The 15,516-nt window shown below is 38.7% G+C and overlaps 1 protein-coding gene across 2 annotated transcripts in view; it reads right to left on the reverse strand.

Moving 5' to 3' along the window:
• Positions 1-15,516, reverse strand: part of prkcz (protein kinase C, zeta) — a 55,419-nt gene that overhangs the window by 31,390 nt on the left and 8,513 nt on the right. The window contains exons 5-7 of one of the 2 annotated variants that reach the window (XM_058052313.1): positions 5,967-6,038; positions 5,184-5,269; positions 227-358 (exon numbers count right to left, since the gene is read on the reverse strand). In XM_058052313.1, the coding sequence (XP_057908296.1) occupies positions 227-358; positions 5,184-5,269; positions 5,967-6,038 (290 nt within the window). The remainder of the gene's footprint in view (positions 1-226; positions 359-5,183; positions 5,270-5,966; positions 6,039-15,516) is intronic. The other variant, XM_058052314.1, reaches the window with a different exon arrangement.

Here is a 15,516-nt window from a genome sequence, read left to right on the forward strand (position 1 = left end):
GATTTTTTGGTCAGGATTTCTATCAAATATTGAATTTGATCTCAGTTTAATGTATAGACTAAAGATTAGGATTAAATAGGAGCTAAGATGAAATAGAAGCATTGGTCAAAAACACAAGTCATTATTCATAATTATTCTTTTCAATCTGGCCCTAAAAACCTATTCCAGTATGGACCACAGTTGTGACAAACTTTAATCTGCCACTGACAAGTGTTTACTCACTCACCATAAGCCTTTGGCAGGTCTGAGGGATGAGTCTGTGACAGCGCTTATGGACCAGCAGTTTGCAGTTGATACACTTGTAGCCCTGCCCGCCAAGCCCCCATATCCTTTCACTGCAGTGGCCACAGTAGGCTTTCTGTGGGTCACACACAGGGCAAGGACAAGATACAATTACAGGTTAGACTTTCAGTCTATTCATGCTGACTATAGAAGAAAATAACAAAACTGTCATTAATATATCAAATATGAAGGTGATACATCCCAAGAAAGACACTGCATGGTGGTAATATGACATAATCATAATGATTTTCAACAAAGAATAGACGCTTGCTTGTCTAAATCAGTTACTTTGAGCTACTTTGTTCATAACAGACAAGATTCTGCATCACAACACTGGTGCAAAAGCACCAAATCCAAACAGTACAGTAACGATAAACTTTTATGATACCAATCATCCATGAGCGATATCAGCAAATACCAATCACATGGCTTAAGTGTAGATTTTTCAATACATTTATGATGAGTGCCGTTGGACAGGTATTATTTTTCAAAATGCCTGTTTTTTTTTCTTTATTTTTGTGAAACAATGTTTGTACTATTTGACAAAATCTGAATTTAATTGGGAATAAATTCATTCATTCATTCATTTTCTACCGCTTTTTCCTCACGAGGGTCGCGGGGGTGCTGGAGCCTATCCCAGCTGTCTTCGGGCGAGAGGCGGGGTACGCCCTGGACTGGTCGCCAGCCAATCACAGGGCACATATAGACAAACAACCATTCACACTCACATTCATACCTATGGACAATTTGGAGTCTCCAATTAACCTAGCATGTTTTTGGAATGTGGGAGGAAACCGGAGTACCCGGAGAAAACCCACGCATGCACGGGGAGAACATGCAAACTCCACACAGAGATGCCCGAGGGTGGAATTGAACCCTGGTCTCCTAGCTGTGAGGGCTGCACGCTAACCACTAGACCGCCGGCGCCAGGTATTATTTTTAAAATGCCTGTTTTTTTCCTTTATTTGTATGAAACAATATTTGTACTATTTGACAAAACCTGAATTTCATAGGGAATAAATTGATAAATCATTTTTTAGTTCACGATAACAAAATATTAACATAATAGACATCTGTCCTATTTAACTTAAAACAGAATAAATTCAGTGTCCAGGTTGCACGGGTCTCCAACTTTAATTGCTATTAGAGATGTTAACTATTTATTTTATTGGCTGATTTTATTGGTGACTGGCAACATTTACATTGCACTACTTAATTTACCGAGCAGATCTCCACTCAAACAGTGTGGCCAACGACTTTATGCTATTTTATGTGTCATTTGTCATTATGTAAAAAGGCATAAAGTTTGAATTGAACAGTTAAAATTCCAAAACTTTCTTTGACCCTTTGGTGAGCTGCTAAAAATCAGCTGACATAGTATCACCATAATGAGGCGGCACACACTATGTGTTTACGTTCATTAAAACAACCACACACAAATAGTGTTTTGTGAGACTTTGGGACAAAAACAAGCTCCAAACTAACCACATTGCTCGTTTTAACAAAGTGTCACATTGCTAAAACGCAACATTTGGAGTTCATAAGCTAAGCGAATAACACTAGCTAGTGAGCGAGCTAGCTGTCGCCAATGACAGCTAGTGTGTAAAGTGTGTAAACAAAGATGCAAGATATCGAATAGCAATCCGTTTGATAAAGGAGTGACCAAACAACGTGTGTTGACGCCGATCGGTTTATATTGTCCCACCTTCCCAGAAATATACATAGCAATGACCTACATCCAAGTATCTAAGATCTATCAACATTTTCTATGGAGTTCTTTGTTATTCTGACTACTTTCAGTGAGTTTGAACTGTTGTCCAACTTTGTCCAACTATTGCTCACTGCACAAAGAAAATGAACATAATGCAAATGCAAAACAGGCCCATTATGTATGATGGTCAACAAAACAGCTTGGAGGACCAAGTGAGGAAAGGACCAACGGGAATAGAATGAGAAAAGGGAGGAGACACCTGACCTACTTTTTCTTAGCTTATTTATATGCTGACGACTACAAACACCGAAGATAGCATAGCCGCAACAGTCAGACATGTCACAGTCTGAATGAACGGTGGATTACAAATGCCTACTGATTTATACATGCACCCCTTTCCTGCCCAGAAGTACTTAAGTCTGAGTACAAACATTCCCTAGATGTCATTATTTAACAATCCAATCCACAAGCCAAACAGGAAATACCTAAAAACCGTTGTATGCAAATGTACAAATGTACAAATTTTGATCAAAAACAAAACCAAATGAACCGCACATGAGAAAGTGCTCTTCATGTGAGCATTTGACATGGCTTATTTGTTGGTCGGTTGGTCCCTGAGTCGCTTCTCTGTGAATGTAACAGGTTGAGTCCTGACTGTGTGTGTGTGTGGTAGTGGGTGGGGTCAGGGGGGCAGGGGGCCAGGAAAAAAATGGCCGCGTACAGCGAAGACATTTGAGTTTGCTGTGCTCCCACCCAACTGTAGCATGTTTTGATTGCACGTTTTGATTGCAAAGTATTGCACGTGAGCCATACATTAGTTCTTGTGGAAGCCTTATGTTTATGGACCTAAATTTATTTTGTAATTAATTTACAGGAACGTTCATAACACCAAACGCAGTAACCCCTGGACCACCTTTATTCGTACAAATCGGCTATTATGCAGCATAGGCAAGTAAAATGTGCTATAAAAATGAGCTCATTTACCTCCTTGGGCTAAGATTACTCTCTTCCCTGGCGTTATAACATAAGGATTGAAATCCTAAGTCTTTTGAGTGCTGTACTTTATCATCTTGGCAGAAATATGATTACATGAAAGTGCATTACATCATCTAGCACCAGACTTCAAACAAGATTATGAGGAAAGCCCACATATGTTTTTATGTAGAAGAGTGGAACTCGGAGGATGTAAACAAACTCTATTTCCAGATAGCTGAACAATGATTTTCCATATATATAATTCAAAACTAATACGCTGTAAATGCCAACATATAAATTAAATAAGATGAGTAAACCTAACTCAGTTTTCATGAACTTGTTATAAACATTTTTTTTAGTAAATTGGGGTTAAAAGACATGCTTAACTTGATTTATGCCATTCATTCATTCATTTTCTACTGCTTTTCCTCACAAGGGTCGCGGGGGTGCTGGAGCCTATCCCAGCTGTCTTCGGGCGAGAGGCGTGGTACACCCTGGACTGGTCGCCAGCCAATCACAGGGCACATATAGACAAACAACCATTCACACTCACATTCATACCTATGGACAATTTGGAGTTGCCAATTAACCTAGCATGATTTTTTTGGGAGGAAACCGGAGTACCCGGAGAAAACCCACACATACACGTGGAGAACATGCAAACTCCACACAGAGATGGCCGAGGGTGGAATCGAACCCTGGTCTCCTAGCTGTGAGGTCTGCAAGCTAACCACTGGATCGCCGTATCGCCTCATTTATGCCAGTTAAATCATATTTTAAAAAAATAATTTATTGTACCCAATGTCCTTTGGGTGTTTTTTGGACATGCATTGAGGGCATAGTAAGTCAACAGGTTCCCCCGAACGCGATCTTCTCATCGAGAAAATATTGTCAATTGTGTGGAGAGAATAGTTGATCAATTCCAGGATTTAGATTTAAAAGAGCATTGCAGAAAGAAGCTCTTAAAAGCATGAAACAGGACAAAAACAAGACATGGAAGCAAAGCAGGGAAGATAAGGGAGAGGAGAAGGGAAAGATGCGACCGCCTTCGTTGAGAGCCAGAAGAAGGCACTCAAATCTGCTGAAGATTAGATTTCATTAAGATGAAGGGCCACCATATTCATTCATTTTTCCACATGTTTGTCAGACTTACTACATGGTTCAGATCATCGTCATTTTTTTTATGAAAGTTTTTATTATTAAGGGAGAAAACAATCCAAACCTACTAGTTGGACCACCCTTAGCAACAACAACTGCAATCCATACTTTTTCACAGGTAGGTTTAGATTTTTTTTCTCCCTTAATAATTAAAAAAGTTTAATTTAAACAAAATTGTGTTCAGTTGTGATGTCATTGACTAATATTTATATTTGTTTGATGATCTGAAACATTTAAGTGTAACAAAAATCAGGAATCAGGAAGGGGGCACTTTAACACCACTGTATGTATTTGTCTTTTTGCTCTATTTTTACACATTTTGTTAAATTTTATTTCTACAAATGGTCGCATGCCAATAAAGGCCGCAGTCTGGACATCCCTGAATTAAATGAAACGGTAGTAGTACTAGCAATCTTTCCATTTGAATAATTTCACTCCACTGCAGTTATTACTGTCACTTTAATAGGAGCAGATCCTTTAACATGCTTAAAGATACTGAAGAGTTGTGGGATTTACAAATGTTTTTGAACATGACATGTGTCCTGGCGGTGTGTGTGTGTTCCTTAATGATGGTCGCAACTGTCCAGTGTTGAAAGTAGTGTGAGCCGCACATTCTTTGGCTGTAACTAGCTCTTGAGCAAGTCTTGTGTTTTTTAATTTAGGTGTGCGTGTACGAAAACCCCATATCGACAAAACTCAGAATACCAGTATATTAACTTCACCAATATATTTCTTAAAGGGACTTATTTCTGTGATAATCAAATCAGGGGTGGGAATGTCAACACGTAAAAAAACCTTTAACCAATTCTTGGATTTACAGTCAAAATACCATTTAAGTTTGGCATTAAGGTTTTCTTATGAACACCACCCAAATGCTTCATAATATTATAGAAACGTTGATATTAACAACAACCATCGCATTCAAAGCATCCTCTTATTCCATAATGCCAGTGAAGGCATCGCAAAAAAACATAACCCAAGTGAAGGAGCCTACAGTAGCATTCTTACAGGTACTGTACATCTCCATTAACAGTGTGCATGTGTGAGATCCACTTGCCGTGTTAAAGTGTTTGGCCTGGAAGAGGTGTCCGTTGACTTGGTAGAATTTCCTCCATCTTCTGGCTCCGCGACGATAGATGGATTCTACAGAAAAAAAAACACCAAGTTGAAGACATGAAAGACAAATGCAGAGGTACGCTGATGCTTATTTTAATAAAGCAATGACACATATATGAGAAATCTGGCAATGGACCAGCCTATTGTTGACACACAAATATCAGTTAACATCTTATCTAAAAAGATTATTAATATGCCACAGCTCTAAATGGATGTCAAGTTATATTTTTGACTTTTGGTGTTATTGTATAAAACCAGAAGAGTATAAAGTGACCTGCTTGGTTAAACCACATACTGTAAGACCTTTTGTCCTTTTTATTCCCACAAATTATTTAAAAGCTGCTTTCCACATGCCACTCAGTGCTAATGGATTCCAGTCTGGTCAGTTATTCTGCTGATGTCTATACGCTGTCCTCCTCTACGTCATATTTTTTGGGTCCCTGTTGCTACGGCAGCCATAGTTTACACAATGCTTTCAAATGATTACTTGATAATAATAATAATAAACCGATAAGAAATGTTGTATTTGTTAGCGACTTGCTGGTATCATCCCAAGGAGGAAAGTGAACAAGAGAAGCCTTCTCAGTGCTGACCTATTACAACATCACCCTCTGGAGAGCAATGATGCACTGGCCTATTTTACAGCTATGGTGCAGAATTAGAGTGAGAAAGAGTGAAATAAGCCAGACAAAAAAAAAAAACAATAAGAACAAAAATACTACACCTCCAGAAGCAAGGGTCAGTGCCCATGGTCCTGCCATTTTCTCTTCAGCTCTCCAGAAGAAGAGATGGCCCGCTGTAGATTACAGCGTACACTCACTAATGTGGGGGGGGCCACAGCATGAGAGGAGGGTGGTACTGTGACTACTACTCTCTAGGACAGGACAATCACATGGGCTTTACCCATTTCCAGAAATTGTTCCTCTTGTTTAAAAACACATGGCCCCCTCCCTGATAATGATAATTATGTGGGAGGTTTGGGAGGGGGAGGGAAGAAAGACCGGAAATACATCATTTTTACTAGAGGCAGGCCGGCCAACAGCACGAGTCAATGAGGGCATACTGTATATGACAGTAATACTGGCAGTAATGTGCTGATAAGAATGTTATTTTTGGACAATTTAAGGACATTTTATTTTAAAAAAAGTTGCATTGCTGGCCTTAACTTTGGGTCCTATGACAATTTGAGTTATGTATATCTATATCAGGGGTCTCAAACTCAATTTACTTGGGGGCCACTGGAGCTAGGGTCTGGGTGAGACTGGGCCGCATCAGGTTTTCCAAAAAAAAATGCATTTATTAAAAACAGAAAAATGAATAAACTTTGCTTTGGTTCCGATTTTCTACAAGAAAAGCTCTGATAAAACATTCCACTGTTCTCAAATATCTTAATTTTTATTTTTCTACACAAAATAAGATGAAAAATAAATAAACAAATCAAGAATAAAGAAAATCAATCAATCAGTAATAAATAAATATAATAATAATAAAACGGCAAATAATAAAAGCTTAAGAAACCACATATAGTTGGTGGGTAGACAAATTATTTTTTTTCAGATTAAAATGAACAAAGCATTAATAGAACCCTGTAGACATGACAAAACACGACTATAGTCACATTTATACTCTTTTTATTTACAACATATTGCTCAACTGCAGGGTCTTGAGACACATGCTAACTCGCAAACTAGAGAGCTAGCGACCTAAACGGTAGCCTTCAAGTTATTTCCTTTAAACTTAAATAGCCAAAAACTTACCACTTCCACACGGATAGGGAGGATAACTATTAACAGTTATTTAACCTTTAACATGAACATTAATCAAAGGTAATAATTTTTGCTGGGTACATGATACCATACAGCATCCATATCAAACTTGCGCGGGCCGCACTAACATTAAACTTTCATATCAAGGCGGGGGCCTCAAACTAGGGTCCTGCGGGCCACATTTGGCCCGCGGGCCGCGTGTTTGAGACCCATGATCTATATCAATGATCCCACAAAGTAACAGGAAAAACATAAATGAGCACAATACAGATCAATGCACATATTTAACTATTATCTTCTAATTATTTTATTTATGACTTATTTGTATACTGTTGCACATGTAGAAATGTATTTTAGCCTGCTTGTGTGTGTTTGTTATGTTATTGATCAGTCTGGCTCTGCTAGAGTCGCCACAGGGATGAACCAACTGTTTCCATTTCAGCTCATCATCTATTAGCCGACATGTGTCTCATCAATACTCTTCACTATGAAGACATGTTTCCTCCATCCATAACGGCATGCTTTAATTCTACCTGATATTAGAGGACATCAAACCAAACAATATCTAATAAACAACACAATACCACAATCCACAGAGGTTGCCCTTGAATTAATACCCTGTTAGGACTGTTCAGGAAAATTTTTAATGAAAATGATATCCATCTGCTTGTCAATAAATCTTCCAAAGCTTCTAAAACATAACTTACTATTTCTGAATAATAAACGTAAGATGATAATCAGCCTTGTCCTAAGGATACATAAGAAAAAATGTTTTTTATATCTGACTGGTGTGCCCTGCCCTGATTTTTCTCATGTTTTAACTGTGTATTAACGAATGAATGTTGTATTTTAATGTATCTTTTACTCTGTTTACTTGCTTTTATTCAACTCCATTCTTCTGTAAAGTGTCTTTGAGTATTTTGAAAAGCGCTATACAAATAAAATGTATTATTATTATAAAAAAAAACATGTATTTACAAACCTTCAAGTTGTACATATGTATAAATAAGCGGCCGCAATAGCCACAAAATAACAGCAGGCGTGTAACAAATTCAAAATGAAATATTGGTAGCTCATGCCGTGTTTTCATTTCATCCATAGTGTCGTTTAGGTCCAATATCCATAGGCGTATCACACTCCTTTCCACATCTGATAACATCAGATGAAGCTTTACTGGAGTCATTTCCTTCATTTCAAGGGCTGAAGGGTTGAATGTCATCACTAACAAACTACTAGCATCTCAAAACACGACCTGAGACCTGCATTTCCTATTGACCTTTGACTCTGAGATTAAAAAATAAAAAAGCAGCATCTCGGAAGATGCACTGGATGCAATGGTGCTTTCCTGCACTCCTCCTTCCATCATCATCCTGTCTTCCTCTTCACCTCACTGTCGCTACCATCCACTTCCTCGTTTCTTTTCATTCATGACACAATCAAATGACACTCCCTGAATGTTCCCACATTGCAGTTGCATAATATTGTCCACAAGATGGCATAGGTTCAGAAGAGGTGACAAAGTCAAGGCATTTCACACAAATGAAACATGCAGGACTATTTTTAGAGCCAGAGCTGCATCCATTGATTGGATCACATCCTAGCTGATAGACACGCTTTAGCAGTGACAACTATGGACTCATTTGTGCTCCATGCTATGCGAACACTGATTTTGATGTGCTTTATAGTGTCCTTACAAAAGAAGCCTATGTTTCACCCCATAATTTTATGGTGGAACACAATATTTCAATGTCCATTGTTCTCAAAAATGCTCCAACATTCAAATACATTCGGTCCAATAATAGATCGTGTTTGTATTAGCAGGTTGCGACATTTGAGTCATAAATTACAACATACTGTAATTACAGTGTACAAGCTATTCTTTTGATCGTCAGTTATCCAACCTATCCAAACATCAGCAATAGCAGCTATGTGATTCCACTGTACTAAATAATAACAGAAAAAGCTCCACAAGTGGCACTGTATGTACCACTTCTTTGTTTTGGTCACCGGTAATCAGTTTTAGGTGTACCCCCACTCTGCCCCTTAAGTCAGGTTGGAAAGACCCCATTCTCCATGTGACCCTGAACAGGTTATGTAGCAGAGCAAATGCATGGTATTGTTGGTGCTTGTAATACTAGTCCAAATCCTAAATACACAAGCTTATATTTCAATAGGAATAAATTAGACTTGACAGAATTCTTGATGAAATGTTGGTATAAAACATGACAGGAAACTCTTTCCCTCTCCATAAAGGTTTTGCTTATTATACTCGCCGAGCCCCCCCCTCCTTTCCTAGCAAAACACCGTCTTGGACTCATTTCTCTCGCTAGCGTTACAACATCAGGGAGTTTGAGCAAGCATTTTCTGCATTCCTTTACAATGACTGTGTGGAAGCTGTTTTCTAGGCTGGACCGATAGCTTTATCAATGTAACCTTTAACCTTTTTGTTATTACAGTGGCAAACAGGAACAGACTCTATATCCCAGCTACAGGCACCAGTATCGACCATTTCAAACGAATCAACACCGTGACTAAGGCAACATTGTACATTATGAATAGGGAGTAGAAAAAAAAGAAAAAAAGTTTTCCACTGGGAGAAACAGAGATAAAGCATAACTGACTTCCCTACTTATTTTCAACAAGGAATTCCATGGAAAAAGAACAACATACTGTATGTATTATGTCGGCTTGGAACAAAAACAAGCTTAAAATGAAGACATTAGAATACAGGAGGGTTAGAGATGAGGTCTAAATGTAAAGTTCTGCAATACGGTGGTGTGAAAAAGTGAAAAATATATGAATGGATAGTAATTTCTCCACATGTGTGAATGGTTGTTTGGCTATATGTGCCCTGTGATTGGGTGGCGACCAATCCAGTGTGTACCCAGCCTCTCGCCCAAAGTCAATTGGGATAAGCTCCAGCATACCTCTGCAACCCTACTGAGGATAAGCGGCATCGAAAATGCATGGATCTTGCATGGGTTTTCTCTGTGTACTGCCGAAAACATGCATGGTACGCTAACTGGAAAATTGTCCATAGGTGTGAATGTGAATGGTTGGTTTATGTACATGTGCCCTGTGATTGACTGGCAAACAATCAAGGGTATAAGAGTCTTACAGTCGGCTGGGATAGGCTCCAACACAACCATTACGCTAATGAGGAGTATAGCTGTTTCATTTCACAACACCATGTTATGTCTCACAGTGACCCTGATTAGTGTAATTCAATGTTTTTTCTGATCATGATTAATTCCAAATGGATTCCTACACACCTATAAAGCATCCTGAACTTACTAATGTAGAATCAATGACAGCTCCAGCGTGTAAGACAATACTGTATTTTTAGCCTGCTGCACAATGTAAAGTGAAAAAGAATGGGTGCACAGTTTTAGGATTATTCCATACAAGGGAGTTGAGCTGTTCAATGGAAGAGCTTCATATTGTAGACAGAGTAAGCTCATAAGCTGTTCCCTGAGAGGCTGCCACAGCACGGGCAACCCCATCAGATGTGTCAGGGGTGAAAAAAAAAAGAAAAGCCTATATGCAATAAATAAACTGCTATCCATAGAGCTGACCACAAAGGGTGGTTGTATAACAAGAGATGGTTTCTATGCAAAATGATCTTGTTCTAAAAGCTTTTTTACTGTACAAAGAAGTACAGCACAAGCTAAAAGAGAATTGTCAAGTAGAAGGATTCTTTATCGGGCCACTGATATGACCTGAATACAAACACACCAGTCATTTTACTTAAAGCTTTAGTTCCAACCCAGTTAGTTAAAATAGAAAAAAAGGGGAGGCCATGCTCCACAAAGTCTGTTGACCTGAAAGCTGACACCTATTGTCAAGCAGTCATAAACCAAAAGCTGCAGTAATTTTTTAATTTTTATGTGCATGAATTTTTATGGTTGGTTTAAAAATCAAAAAAAAAACTACGATTAGAAATGAATTTGGTGTATTGAGTTGTGGACTTCGATAGAGCAGTTACACACAATAACAGAAAGCTTTCTAAATCTTTCAGAATCTGCACATATTCCAGCTTTAATTCCTTGGTTTTCCAAAACAGTCCACCTACAGCCCGCCTCCAAGCACATCCACTCCGCTGTCACATTCCTGATGACTTCCGGACTACTGCCGAACCCCACTTTTTAATTTTGTCGGTATAGGAGTTGATAATAAATGAATAAATCCTTTGGAGAGCTACTTGAAAAGTGGTTAGGAGCTAGCAGTAGCTACTGGTTGGAGACCCCTGACTTAACCTGTAAGCGGTAATGTAGGTCTGTGTTTTACTGAGTGCAGACAATCTTGACACAACATCAGTTGTGTAAATTTGGTCATTAAATATTTTTTTTTTGCGGGACTGCCTGTGTTTAAAATAACTCAGGTAGATCCAACGATTGTGATGGAAAAGGCTATTAGCAACTCCAAACATCGGTGCTCCCTTTATGCACACTCTATAATGCTACACAGACAATCGCTTACTTAGACAAAATAAACAGACTTAGGACACTGATAAATTAAACTGTTACTGCTTGCACTTATTATTCAATATGTCCAAGCAACGTTATTATTTTGCTCTTTTTTTATTATTATTATTATTATTTTGCTACCATCTTTTGCTCTTACTGGTCAGGAATCTGAAACTCCGACCACTTCTGCCTGATATTTGCTTGTTTGCTTTGTCTTCTCAAAGACAATAATGTAAATACAAAAAGTAAAGTAGTAAACTTTCCACACAATTTCACAAGTGCTGTATATTTGTCAGGTGATGTACTGTAATTTGTGGAAGTTGTTGATGCAATTAATGCCTCATATGGCTGGCTATTACCAAGCTCAAACAAAAGGACAGAACTTGTTGCCAAGCAACAAGAACTCCAAAAAAATAACCATCTGGTTTTGTTCAAATCAGTATATACTTCTACATGTTTACAATACACTGCCTAAAACCCCTGCAGGGTAATCAACCTACAAGTGAGAACCTCGATTTTAGGCATCAGCATTATCTGTGATGTCACACATACAATACACACTTTCTTCTCAGGACGGGAATCAGTAGATACAAAACCTTTCCATTTAACGCTTAGTTCACATGTCCATAAATCTGAAATCATAGTACATAGTACATAGTATAGTATAAGGTCTCACATTTGACAGTGCATGTCAGAGCACCAACCAAGCATGAAGTTAAAGGAATTGTCTGTAGACCTCCAAGACAGGATTGTCTCGAGGGCAAAATTCCGAGGAAAGGTAGAGGAAAAAAAAAGTTAGCTTTTTTGAAGGTCACAATGAGCATAGTCGCCTCCAACTTGCGTGAATGGAAGACATTCAGAACCAGTAAGAGTCTTCTAAACTCGGGATCGGGAGAGAACAGTCCGAGAACACCCCCCCCACCCCCACCCCCACCCAGGCAGAGAATAATGTTGCTAGGTGCTTGGCAGATCCAGCTATAGTGGAAACACTAAAGCATTCTCATAGTGGTATCATGTAGCACGAGTGCTAAATGTTTCATGGACAAAATAACAGTACGGTATAATGAAAACAATCATTTACAATGTTAGCTCTCATTGGGATGTCGACTGATGGGATGGCTGTATCTTTCAGCACATGACTTGTGCTCCCTGTTGAGCTGGTAAATTTAGCATATATATAGAAAATACATAGAAATTGCATAACTAACATCAGTGCATTCGAATTGCTTTTTTACTCTGTAATTAGTTTATATCTCAGAATGAAAGGAAATTGTTTTGCGAGATATAGCCCAGATAAAGGTCAGCTTTTGTAAAAACACATATCGTGTCATAAATAGTGTACCTCTATCATTTCCAATTGGTTCACTCTGGTGAATACACAAACCACAGAGTGTTAGGAATAGAACAATGGCGCTCTGCTGTGCCACAGTCAAAGCCTTTATAACAAAGCAGCCATTGACAGACTCAAAGCTTTACAGGTGGCAAAATAGTCAGAGGCTGTAGTCAGACAGTTGGCACTAATCTTGAGAGAAAATGTCACCATTTCAGGATGTGGAGACAAAATCCACAGACTCTACATCAGGGGTCTCAAACTCAATTTACCTGGGGGCCACTGGAGCTAGGGTCTGGGCAAGGCTGGGCCGCAACAGGTTTTCCAAAAAAAAAAAAACGCATATATTAAAAACTGAAAAATATACAAACTTTTTCAGTGCTTTGGTTCCGATTTTGTACAATAAAAGCTCTGATAAAACATTCCATTCCACATTCCACTCAAATATCTTAATTTTTATTTTTCTGCACAAAATAAGTTGAAAAATAAATAAACAAATCAAGAATAAAGAAAATCAATCAATCAGTAATAAATAAATATAATAATAATAATAACAATAAAACGGCAAATAATAAAAACTTAAGAAACCACATATAGTTGGTGGGTAGACAAATTATTTTTTTCAGATTAAAATGAACAAAGCATTATTAGAGCCCTGTAGATATGACAAAACACGACTATAGTCACATTTATACTCTTTTTATTTACAACATATTGCGAAACTGCAGGGTCTTGAGACACATGCTAACTCGCAAACTAGAGAGCTAGCGACCTAAACGGTAGCCTTCAAGTTATTTCCTTTAAACTTAAATAGCCAAAAACTTACCACTTCCACACGGATAGAGAGGATAACTATTAACAGTTATTCAACCTTTAACATGAACATTAATCAAACGTAATAATTTTTTCTGGGTACATGATACCATACAGCATCCATATCAAACTTGCGCGGGCCGCACTAACATTAAACTTTATTATTATTTTCAAGGCGGGGGCCTCAAACTAGTGTCCTGCGGGCCACATTTGGCCCGCGGGCCGCGTGGCTGAGACCCCTGCTCTACATAGGTGTATCATGATACGGATAATGTCTTGAATTCTGCCACTTCATATGATGGCAAGTAGAGGTGAAGGTAATGATGCCACAGAAAAAAAGAAAGGTCAAACCTATTCCAACAATGAAGCAATACTACATGTTTGTGGCAATACAATCAGCCATGGAAAACAATATTGGAACCACCCTTGTTTCTTCAGTTTCTTGTTCATGTAAATGCCTGGTACAACTTAAGATACCTTTGTTTGGACAAATATAATAGTGACAACAAAATTAGCTCACAAAAGCAAGTATAATGCTATAGTTATTCACGTAAGAACTTGTGTTTGTGTGTAATGATTTTGGCTATTGTGTTAGCAGGATTCCCAGCGACTCAGTAATCGGCGTCATCAGCAGCGGTAAGGCAAATATGTGGGTGTGCTGCAGTGCAGCAGGGAGGACTGACACCTTACAAAAGCACTAATGCTATTTCTGGAGCTGGAGAGGCTTGTGAGTCGAGAGGTGTGTTGACTGGGTGTGGACTATGGGAGCACGCTCATCAGGTCTCATTAGTGGTGACTGCAAATAACTGCTGATATAGTATGGCTTTTCAATTCCAACCATGTTTATAACTCATTTTCATGTTGAAATTAAGCATGCATATGCAAAGGACGATTGATTGTCTGCTGCTTACACCGATTTAATTTGTGGAACTGTAAGCCCAAAATCAAATGTGATGAGCTCCGATTTTCCAATAACACTGACCAAGATAAGCCGTAAAAAAATTAATGAAACAATGCAAAACTGATATTATAATAGAGGGAAGAATCTATTACTATAAGGCATTATATTCTGCTTTGGTGGAGGTTTACGCTCGACTGAGTGCTCTACCTATTACGTAACATTCATGCTCAGCTTCCAGCAGTTACCACTGCCTATCTCTGCATTGATCATGTCACCTCTGTCAGCTCAGAAAGCAGCACATTACCACCCTGTACTGTTGCTCTGGAGCCCACTCTCTCACTTCCGCATTTATGGTAAATACATAATCTAAGAATGCTATTCAGATTATGATGCACAAGCCCTCTGTTCAGAGATATACCAAAAATAATAAGCTTATATAGTTATTACTTGGTCAGCATTCTTGTCATCAATTAAATTGTCTAATGGTCGGCAACCTTCACAATCCAAAGAGCCATTTTGCCCCCTCGCCCACAGACGAAAAATAGCCTGGAGCTGCAAAACATGTTATCCATCCATCCATTTTCTATGCTTCTTATACTCACTAGGGTCATGTTGGTATGCTGGAGCCTTTAAAAGTTTTAACAGAGTACAATACTCATAAATACAATACCCATGTGTAACGGGTGCCAACTAGTGGGGCTGTGATACGCTTGTTAAACCTGCTGCTGCTCCACTTAATTATCAATCAGCGGCCATGTGTGGTCGAGCCATGGCTGGACTAGAGGGATGACCACTGTTATACATGTAGTATCATTGGAGTAGACTGTAATAAAATCAACAGCATAATGACATCATTGATAAGTTGATGAGTTATGTTGGGAAGTACATGTACTGTAAGAGTGTGTATATGTATGCGTGAACAGGTATCACTGCCTCCTACCGCACAGCAAACCCCGCCTCACACAGCCAAGCCATGCCCCCACCACCAGAGAGCCACC

The sequence above is a fragment of the Doryrhamphus excisus genome, chromosome 16 (genome assembly GCF_030265055.1).
Source record: "Doryrhamphus excisus isolate RoL2022-K1 chromosome 16, RoL_Dexc_1.0, whole genome shotgun sequence".
Lineage (NCBI taxonomy): Eukaryota > Metazoa > Chordata > Actinopteri > Syngnathiformes > Syngnathidae > Doryrhamphus > Doryrhamphus excisus.